Source organism: Culex quinquefasciatus, chromosome 3 (genome assembly GCF_015732765.1).
Source record: "Culex quinquefasciatus strain JHB chromosome 3, VPISU_Cqui_1.0_pri_paternal, whole genome shotgun sequence".
Classification (NCBI taxonomy): Eukaryota; Metazoa; Arthropoda; class Insecta; order Diptera; family Culicidae; genus Culex; species Culex quinquefasciatus.
This window is the reverse complement of record NC_051863.1, coordinates 105040391-105051381: the sequence shown is the minus strand read 5'-3', so window position 1 is coordinate 105051381 and position 10991 is coordinate 105040391. Positions and strand designations below refer to the sequence as shown.

Sequence of the window (10991 nt, the reverse complement as noted above, 5' to 3'; positions counted from 1 at the left end):
TTTGCGAGTTTGCCTCAAACAAGTTTTGCGAGTTAGGCAAACCGTCAAACACGAAAAAGTGTATGTTTGTTTGTTATAGTCATAGTCTAAAGACTATACAATACCTGCTTTAGCAATGGGTCATAAAGCCTTCTATTAAGTTTAATATACAACAATTGCAGGCATGCCAGAAAACTATTTCTGATCAGTTTTCTTGATTTTCATTAAAAAAATGTGATAAATTAAGATGGCTTAGATCATTTTTTGGTTTTAAAACTAAATTAATTTTTTAAATTTAAAAATCTTACTCATGTAAAAAGTGTAATTATGTTCATTAAAAAAAGCTTAATCGTAATGAACGTAATAAAACGTGTAATGAAATAAACAATCCTAACCAGACATGCATCCGCTCTAACTCCTCTTTTAGTAGAACTTGTTTGCCATTTCGCATAGATGATTCCCAGCATGTTGTACCAGTATTTAGAGTACACTAATTACGCTAATCTTTAACGCTCCCGAAGAAGAGCTCCTAGTCCCGATGCATGTCTGATCCTAACTTAATTTTAGGACCCAACTAACCGAAGTTTAATTAAAAAATACCTCCGGTTTCAACCTTAAGTAGCAATCTTTAACACCGTATTTTTAAACGACGAAATAAAAGGAAATTTTCGGACGTTAAGATGAAATCTTTATAATTTGTTTTTTTAAATGTTTTTTTCTCATTTATTATAACATGGAGTACAAAACGCAAATATAATATTTTGTGAAGAAAGCTGGTTTCTTTTACTGGGTAACCTATTTCTATAAAACACAAACAACTCGTCCACACAAAAGCTCATCCATGTAATCTTTATTTTTCATTTAACCAATGTTTACGTCCAAACGAAATCTAGCTCCTGTCAGTTAAACAATCAAAAATTTATCCTAATCGAAAACAATTTACAGGTGAAATTTACACTGCCAAAAAAAGTCCTTACATTCTAATATAACTCTCAATCCTATGGTCCTAGTTCAACACGTTTTCGCAATCATTCATCATTTACTATTTCAAGCGCATGCACACAAAACAACTCGTTCCACCCATCTCTCGCTCGCAACATCAACAACTAGTACATAATTGGCTTATTCTTACTCTGTTCAATAACATATCCCGTGAAGCGTTTAAGGAACTTTGGATATTCTTTCTTGTAGATCGCACGAAGCACTGTCGCGGGCGCCCAGCCTCCAGGGTTCACTAAAATTGACACCAAAAATGTAACAAATATCTGACCCAACAGAGGGAGAGAGAGAAAGGGCGAGGGATAACATACCAGTGGAGCAGTACGTAATTTTGCAGGTCAGGTCGTCACGGGTTGCCGTTTTGGCGTCCTTTCCGGGGGGCAGATATGTTTGACAAAGCAATATCACGGTCAGATAGATACGGACGCATTTGCCTTGGTTTGCGGGCTGGAAATTTGAAAGTTTACATTGAAATTTGTTACACGGAAACATGAATTTGATTTCGTTTCAATAAAACTTAACGTGGGTACCTTCCTTATAATTATGTAAACCAAAAATAACTAAAAACCGAGCTCTGACGCCAATAATTGGATAGTTACGGGTTAACAAAATACCAAAAGTACGTCCTCTATTGACCACCTAGTTTTTATGGAAAAAAAATCATATTTTCACCAAACATTCTCCAATTGATTGAAAGGGAATTACGATATTACGATCGGTGCTGAAAATGTCAGGGGTCATGGCGCGAAAATCTAGCTCATTGAGCAGCTGCAATGCATGGCAGTAGTCGACCAACGCTCATTCGACGTTGCATGCACACACATAAAGAAACAAGTTTTTACACAAAAAGTTTGCATTTATGCGTGGAAATGTGATTTTGAACATAAACAACGGCATTTTAAAACGTTTTGCACAATCTAGAACCATTCAATTGTTTAAAAATAGTCAAAATAGTGTTTAAAGAGGATTTTACGAGTCAGTCATATGACACGAATTGAATGAGTGTATCTCTTTTATCACATCTCTCATTCTCCAGCCGGCACGAGTCAGGCGGCAGTGGCAGAACAGACACAGTAGGCTTACAATCAGATGCTAGCAGTGAACTGAAATTTTGGTTAGCTTCATGTGTAATAACAGATAATCATTACTTATAATTTTATGAAGTATGATGTGCTACACGAAGGTTTTCTACTAGAAACTAGAAACTTTCCAGCGAGATCATCATTTCATACCGTTTTATGGTACCCTGGAACCGGTTTCAATAGGTCGAAACCGCTGTCAAACAGTCACGGGTATTTTGTAGCGTAACCATGCTCAAATTTCAAAGAATTTTGTTTTGAATGTTCCGGGTTTACGGTGAAGTAATTATCCGTCAAATGAAACCGTTTCAAAGATAAAGAACGGCAATGACGTGAACCAAAAAGGTTGTAGATTCCTTGTGGCCATCGTGCCCAAAGGCAGTTCTCCGGATCGCAACCCCAAAATGTACATTCTTACCTTTCATATACGGCAAAAAGATCCAAAATCTGTTAAGATTCCAAATTTTGGAATTGAATAATATTTCTGGCTCAAGAAAGACCTAAGTACCCTACGTGTGACTATTTTTTTCTGGCGGGAAATTCCAATGGCCTAGATGGCCTAGATGAATGTCCGATGTTTTGAACTGCGCCAATTGCTAATTTAAAAGCCACTAACAAGATTGACTTTGCAAAAAACGATCTCATCACAACCCTAGAACACGACCATGACCAATCTCAGAAATGATCTTTGTGACCAATAGTCATGCAAAACTCAACCAAACAAGCAAAAAAAGTCTCTACTCACCGGATACTCTTCATTTTGATTGGAATGATTGCACACAACCCACGTGTCGTGCGCGCTCTGGTCCTCGTTGTCGCTGATTTTTCGCATGTGCGACCAAAACAGCGCGTCACGTTGGCTCGCGGGCCAGATGCGCTTGTACGTTTGCAGGAAGACCATCGTGTCCGGCGCGACATTGTCCACAAGCTGTACGTCCTCCAGCGTCGTTTCCCAGTCATTCCGGTAGGCCGGATCGAAAAAGTAGTGACACATCTCGCGTGCCGTGACGCCCTGCACCACGTGGCACGACTTGAGCGGATCGATGACCATTCCGTCGACCTCCTCCTCCCTCCGGTACATCTTCATTTCGCCCTCGTCGGCAAACAGCTGCCACCCGTTGCCTCCATCGCCTACGCCCTGGCGGGCCTGGTCCAGCTGCTCTGTGCAGATTCGGTCGATTTCCGGCCACAGCTTGTGGGTTCGGGCCTGCACGCCGGTTCCAAAGTCCTCCGACTGTTGCTTGTCATCGTCAGTCTCCTGGTTGGCGGTGAAAACGGAACTGGTCGTGCTGATTTGAGACTGCACAAAAACAGGGAAAAAATATTTTATAAAGTTCTTGCTGAAGAACGATTAGGTTGAAAGTCACCTGTTGAGATTGGAATTTGAGCCGTACGCGCAGCTGCCGATCCTCCTCGATCTTATCCAGGCCAGTCTCGACGGCATCGAAAAATTCATCCTCCGGGATCGTCGAATGTGGCCCTTCCTGGAAGATGAACAAAACAAAACTTTATTATTTATGGTTTTAACTTCTTTAACCCTTTTAGAAAACGCCCTCCCAAAATCATAAAATTTACGGTGTAAAGAAGACCTGTTCTGAATAGGTTTTTTTGTTCATTTCTGATATGGCATGCCCATAGAGACTTTTACGCAAGTGTCAGCTTATTTGATTGAAAACTAGGATTTTTCTTTATTCTTTAAGAGCTACTGGTATGGAGACAGATTTCCCGAGGAGAACACGCCGGACTAAAAGACAATCTTCCGTGTTTGTCGGAATCAAAGATTTTCTACTAGAAAGCATTTCAATTTCCTTAGCATGGCATGAAAGCTTGACGAACTCCGCGACGCCACATGTCAAACAGTAAGACGGAATATTATAATAATCAAAGCGAGCCCAAGACATATTTGAGAAGGTGACGCGTTTTTTCAGATGAAACTTGTAAAAGCGGATGTTACGGATGTACGGTTGTTGAGCATGACAAAACGGAATCGACAAACGTTTTTTTTTATATATTTTTTGTTTAAAAGATCAATTTCATCCATTAAAGTGCGAATTTTCAGTTTTGTGGAAAGGAAGACTGGAAAGTTAAAACAAATAACAAGTAAGGGTTAAATCCAAGTTATTTATGGTGCCAGGATCAATATTTAGCCACTTTTTTAAGTTTAATTTTATTAATTTATAAAACAAACAAACAAACAAGCTTTTTCTGAAACATTCATTCATATTTTTATTAAATTTTCAAGGCACATTATGTGATGCCTTAAATTGATACTCACTCTTATTTTGTATTTGCATTTATATTCTAGAATATGATAAAATTTCAGATCATTGAACTTATGACTAATAGGAAAGTGTTCAAAATTTCTTTCAACCTTCCAACATTGTATAGCAAAACTCGGCTTCAAAAATTAGATAAAAAAATGCTAGTTAAACTTTCTGTCAAGCTAATGTAAAGTTTACATTGACAGCTGTGTTTCTTCTCCATGTCATTAGCACACATCTCTCTATTAATTTCTCGATACTTGTCCAATGATGCACCACAAGCTACTTTTTAAAGATAATTTTAACAAATGTAAAACATCCGGTCTTGTTATGTTCATTATGTATCACAAAAATTTTCATTAACACTGGAACGCCCAACGCATGTCCAACTTACACGGACGCCCAAGCCTCCCAAAAAAGTTGGAACGGTAACTTTAACACGCCCGTTCTCGGGCATAACTCAACCAATCGGGACGATTCTTGTTCCCAGTGATTTGTAAGAATGTCTAGATGATCCTAAAATTTTGCAGAACTTGATTTGAACAAATCTGTAATTTCTACGACCGAAAACATCGTTCCAACTTTTTTTAAACGACTGCCTCCGCGAAATTTTCGGCGAATTTTATTTTACACGCGAAAAAAAAAGTTGGAACGATGTTTTTGATCGCAAAAATTACAGATTTGATCAAATTAAGCTCTGCAAAGGTCTAGAATCATCTAGACATCCTAAAAAATCACTGCAAAGAAGAGTCATCTTGATTGGTTGAGTTATGCCCAAGAACCATTGAGTTGAAGTTACCGTTCCAACTTTTTTGGAGCCTTGGGCGTTGGAATGTTAAATTGAACAATACTGCCCGATTTTGAATTTAAACAGAATTTTAATTTGTAGAGCGAGTTGTGGCGCTATAACCACGGCAAATAGTGTCCAGGGCATTCGTGGAAATACAATGTCCCATCCCAGAGGGTCCCGGAGTACCAAACCTTCTTAGCATGGTGCTCCCAACGAATACAACCAAATCTCGGAGCGTATGGTGGTGTGTCCCCACGCTTCTTCCTCCCCTGTCGATTCAGAATTGTGTTGTTGTTCGAACACTCAGTGCTCAAACTCAACCCAATTACGAGTCATCTCTGCGATACGGCTTTACGCAGTAGGCCTGGCCGCTTTAACGCTTGTGATGTTTCAATGCATTCTAATGCAATGGCGCACTACAAATGTTAATAAATGACAAGAAGAGTGCTAGGCGTCATCTAACCTAAGGCACTCTCCAGGATCCCTTCGAAAGATTGGCTGCGCTAGGGTCTGATTAGATTAGATTAGATTAAACAGAATTTTAATTTGCATGCATGGGCTCTCCAGACAACAATATGATGACAATTTGTAATAAAAAAATGCCCCCCTACTCACCAAAAGTTTCTACTTACTGTGAAGAAGATAATTTGAAAACTTCTTTAAGTCGTATAAATGTAAAACCTTTTAATAAAGTAATTTGATAGAGTTTACTTATTGCATGATTTCAACTAAAACAAATGTTCAGTTCTAAGCACTACATCAGGCCTGCCCAACGTCGGCCCGCGACGGCTTTTCAAAATGACTGGCCCTTAAGGCTGTTCATGAAATATTGAATAAATAAATTCAGTGTCCAAATTTAGAAAAATAGGCATTAATTTTTTATTGCTTTAGCAATAAAATATTGCTTATTTAACTTTTTATTTGTATTCTGCTACTGTATTATTTAAAAATGTTTTTGTTTTAAATTCAATCATTATTTATGTTTGAATCTAATTCCTATCATTTCTATGTTGATTTCATAATCAATTAGTAAAGTGAAAAATGGCGCAAGAAAACATTTGTAAAAATGTGAAATATATGAGAAAAAAAACTTGGTTTGTTATCGTAAAATGAACAGATAGTCAATAAATATAAATATTAATCAGTTTTTAAAATATTTATATAGAATATAAATTTTTTTATAAGGAGCTTGATTAAAATTGATTTTTGAAATAAATGAGTGAGCAAGCTTTTTTTTTTTCAGAGCTACTTGTAGTGATATAGTTTTGTTTGAAAAAAAAAGGTTAAAAAAAAGCAAGTTAATTATAAAGAATGCGGCAATTTTTTTTAGCATAACAAAAGTCCTAAAATGGTCAAGAAATTGATTAGCAACAAACAATATATTTTTTTATAAACTTCGAATTTCGAAGAATATCGAATTGAAAACAATTCAATAAATATTTTTGTGTTTTTAAATTTTTAAGTTTTTAAAATATTTGAGTAAAGATGCGCAAATAATTTTTGTTTTAGGATATTTAATTACAATCGACCAAGACAGTTACAATACAGTTTAAAGCAATTTAAAATAGAAATAAATAAAATAAAAACATTTTCAAAAGTTTTATTTGTATTACTTTCTTAAAATCTAAATATATGAATCATATTTGCAACATTAGATTATTAATGTGTGTACTTGACAGGACCGAATTAAAATTATTTCATGAGAAAAAAATGTTTACTTTTTCAATTATTATCATTCATTACATCCGGCCCGATACTGTTTCAGAAAAATCAAATCTGGCCCGCAAGGCCAAAAGGTTGGGCACCCCTGCACTACATAAAAACATTTTTTTTCTGTTTTTGAAAACAAACCAAAGTTTACTTTGTCTCCAACTCTGCACTGCTCAATTTTGCTGTCTACCGTGCTTGATATTATCTCATATTTGATTACTGTTTTTTGAATTATAATGAGACGAGAGTCTCCAATTCATCATCACTAAAAAAAGCCGGCTCCAGTAATTTATTCCCGACGCATCGCAAATCATTTATTCAGCTAAAATAGTTGGATAATTCTAAGAAATATTGTTTCAAACAAAAGTGCCAGAAAGTCTAGCTTAATATTTGAAGAATTACCCCCCAGCTAGACAAAGACACCAATTTTATTTCTAAACACAACTTTAGCAACGATAAAAATGCAAAAACATAAACAAAACAGACATAAAAAATAAACGCCCAAAACCTTCGAACGATGCTAACACACGCCGCAAACGGCAACGTGGTCGGTCTAGGTCAGCACCGGTCGTCACACGAAATTCGGAAATGCTACTCACTAAAACCAACGACACGATGTCAAGTTCAAGCGGGTTAGAGGGGGAGGGGGATCTTTCAACCGGTGACTGTTGACCCGGTGATGATGGATAGGTTCGTTTATTTGTATACCTATTTGGTTTTATTTTGCATAGAGCCCCAACTTGTGAACTGAAATTTAACCATGAATGATTCACGAAACAATAAATATAAAATTGTGATGAATCTTTTGAGAATCAACAAGTTTTACTTGGCAAAAAACATTAAAATTTTGTATTCCTTTTATCATGAATGATAAATGTAATCAAATTTAAGATTAAAGGTCAAGAATGCTAATGGAATGGCATGCAGGTGATGACGACTGAAAAAATAAAACTTCAAGGACCCTTCATTTCTTGTTATCTAAACCCTATGAGAAATTCCAACCAAATGCGTAAACAATTCACCCTTTTTGGGCGTAAAATCAATTATGCATTCAGTTTAGTCAAAACGTTAATACGATAACGAACTAAAACCATTGTGACAAAGGGTTTATAAATAGTACAAGGTAGAATGAGTTGGTTGTAAATGCTTTGGGCAAAGAAGTTCAGCAAAAAATACGTACAATTTCCTTGTGTCTGAAGCTTTTGAACAGTCTTGCAGCGGATAACGAGGGCATGTTGATGACGAACTGACCAACCCTTGGAAATTCGGCGGGGTAATTTTCTTGACGGCTGTGCCCTTGTTGAGAACCAGCAGAACCACCTGACCTACTTCAGCACTCTGTTAACAATTAGTTCGATTTGGTAGGTGCTATTTGTTGGGTTTGGCGTTTAATAGTTGGCTCTAATCGAATTCGCTTCAGAGAACCGTACAAATATCGCTCGATCAAATTAGTGTTTTGTTTCTTTCATTTACTTCCGCAAAACGTCACCCTTTAGAAACTGTGCATTAATTCAACTTGAATTCAACCAACGAGTGACGTTTAATTTGCAGTGCAATTTTTTTGTCATAAATATCCAACAATTTTTTTTTAGAATCTACATGCACGCAAAACAAATGAATTCAAGTTAAAATAAACAAAATTCATGACATCGAGAATTAGGAGAAATATGTTTGATTTTTATTGTGCATTTTTAAATTTCGTCATACTGACATCGAAAACGGCATTTTTTTGTGATCAACCCTACTTATTGGGAAGAGAACTTTATTGTTTGTTGAAATTCTATCACATTAATTAGTTTAGACATTTCATAAACTTTTGGTAAAATTTTAATATGACTGCAAATGTTGCCTTGAGAGAGCGGCCGTGGCTGACTGGTTACGGTGTTCGCTTTGTAAGCGAATGGTTCTGGGTTCGATTCCCATCTGCTCCCAACGAGAAAGTTAAGAACACATAAATTTGAAATGATGAATATGAACGAAAAATCAAAGTCGCTCGAGGCGGGGTTCGATCCACCGTCCTTTGGGTTGGTAAGCAAAAATGCTAACCACTAGGCCATGACGACTTGGTAAGCTAGAACTGGAATTAGGAATACTGTTACAGAGAGCGAGTTGTGGCGCTATAACCACGCAAATAGTGTCCAGGGCATTCGTGGAAATACAATGTCCCATCCCAGAGGGTCCCGGAGTACCAAATCTTCTTAGCATGGTGCTCCCAACGAATACAACCAAATCTTGGTATGGTGGTGTGTCCCCACGCTTCTTCCTCCCCTGTCGATTCAGAATTGTGTTGTTGTTCGAACACTCAGTGCTCAAACTCAACCCAATTACGAGTCATCTCTGCGATACGGCTTTACGCAGTAGGCCTGGCCGCTTTAACGCTTGTGATGAGATCCGGCCTCCAAAAATTTCATAAATAACACTTAAGTGCTTATAACTTTTGATAGGGTTGTCAGATCTTCAATCTTTTGAACTCGTTGAAAAGTTCTTTCGAATACCTTTCTAAAAATGTATAACATGACGAGGTTCCTCACAAAAACCACCCTTTTTACAATCTTCCGGACTTTTGCTAAATTCGTTTTTTTAGCATAAATTTTGAAGTACTTAACTAAACTTTATCATTTTCAATAGCGACTTATGGGACCCCAAGACGGATCAAATGAGACCAAAACGGTCCAAATCGGGTCAGCCAGTGCCGAGATAACTCAGTGCAAATTTTTTTTTATCAACGTCCCACCACACACACAGACATTTGCTCAAAATTTGATTCTGAGTCGATATGTGGACATGAAGGTGGGTCTAGGAGGTCAAATTAAGAATTTCGTTTTTCGAGTGATTTTATAGCCTTTCCTCAGTAAGGTGAGGAAGGCAAAAATGGCTGAATATTTTTCACTTTTTTACAATTTGCGCAAAAGGTTTCAGTGATTTTTAAAGTCGGCTAAAAACAATATTCTTGAACAAAAATATTCGTAATGTCTAGTGGTATGTAACGGTACCATTTTTCACACTGACTCGATGCATTTTTCACATTGATTCGATGTTAACAAAACGTTTGACTGTTTGCCTCTGTCTATCAAAAAGGTGTTAGGTATGATTTTGGCAAAATCAACTAAATCAAATCAAATATATTTTTTTAAATGAAGACACAAATGCATCAAGACAAGCATTGTTTCTTGTAGACATTGAAACGTTACTCGATCGCCGATAAAAAAAAATCTTTCAAGTTCTCTTTACCCTAAACAGATTTGCTTTTTGATAACTTCTCCTGATTGTTGATACCTTCTGTGTAAGTAACATTTACACAAGTCATGTGCACTTCAGAGTCCTGTAAGCAGTCAAGATTGGTCAAAATCAACCTGTAAACTTATTTTTTTCATAACACATTTAAACTAATTTTGCACAACTTTTGCTAAAAACTTGCTTGCTTACTTCTTATTAAGCTATTTATCACTCGATTTTAGTTGAAAACGCTTTAAATTAGCTGTAATCGAATGTCAAAGTGTTGAAATGGCAACATTAGAGGCACGCTGGAATTAGATGCTGTTCCCCTACTTTAAAAAAATGCCTATACATTTTGAAAACTTATACAAAAAAAATCAAATGCTCATAGAACTTGTTATATAACATTACTGAACCGCCTTAACAATTATGGTACTGCGACCGGTGACAAATTTGTAAATATTTAGAAATTAAATAAATAAATAAACCTTGAACATTTTTTTTTTGCAAAGCTCAGTATGATTCCATACCATTTAAAAACAGCATTCAGATTAATTTTTTTTTCGATGAGCCAAACATTTTTTTAATTTTATGAATAGGCGTACTATTTTCTATGCTTTTTTGTAATCACTGTTTTTGAGCACATATTTCTGGTTTCCTAGTTTAACAATAACTTAATCAGGATTAATATTTCACAAAAAATCGTCTTATTCGGAGCATACAGTATAAATCACTCATATATATGGAATGCAACTTTATCGAAGCGATATTTGTACAGTTTTCTGAACAGGGAAAATCCTGGAAGCATCTATAGAACGGAAACAATTTCACAAATAGTTGATTGACTATCCACCGGATCCCGGTTCCAATATTGCACAACTAGCACTAGCAAAAGCGTCCGTTCGTGTCCTTTATCTCTATCTCAGGACACACCCACTCCAAACAGGTGACAACTGA

At 36.5% G+C, this 10991-nt stretch overlaps 1 protein-coding gene across 2 annotated transcripts in view; it reads right to left on the bottom strand.

The window, feature by feature from the left end:
• Nucleotides 1–690: 690 nt before the first annotated feature.
• LOC6030881 (ceramide transfer protein) overlaps nt 691–10991 on the bottom strand; it is a 39662-nt gene continuing 29361 nt past the window's right edge. The window contains exons 1-5 of one of the 2 annotated variants that reach the window (XM_038261944.1): nt 7999–8245; nt 3425–3541; nt 2803–3357; nt 1290–1425; nt 691–1213 (exon numbers count right to left, since the gene is read on the bottom strand). In XM_038261944.1, the coding sequence (XP_038117872.1) occupies nt 1086–1213; nt 1290–1425; nt 2803–3357; nt 3425–3541; nt 7999–8052 (990 nt within the window). In that variant the 5' untranslated portion in view covers nt 8053–8245 and the 3' untranslated portion in view covers nt 691–1085. Of the gene's footprint in view, nt 1214–1289; nt 1426–2802; nt 3358–3424; nt 3542–7998; nt 8246–10991 lie in introns of those variants that run through there. The other variant, XM_001841706.2, reaches the window with a different exon arrangement.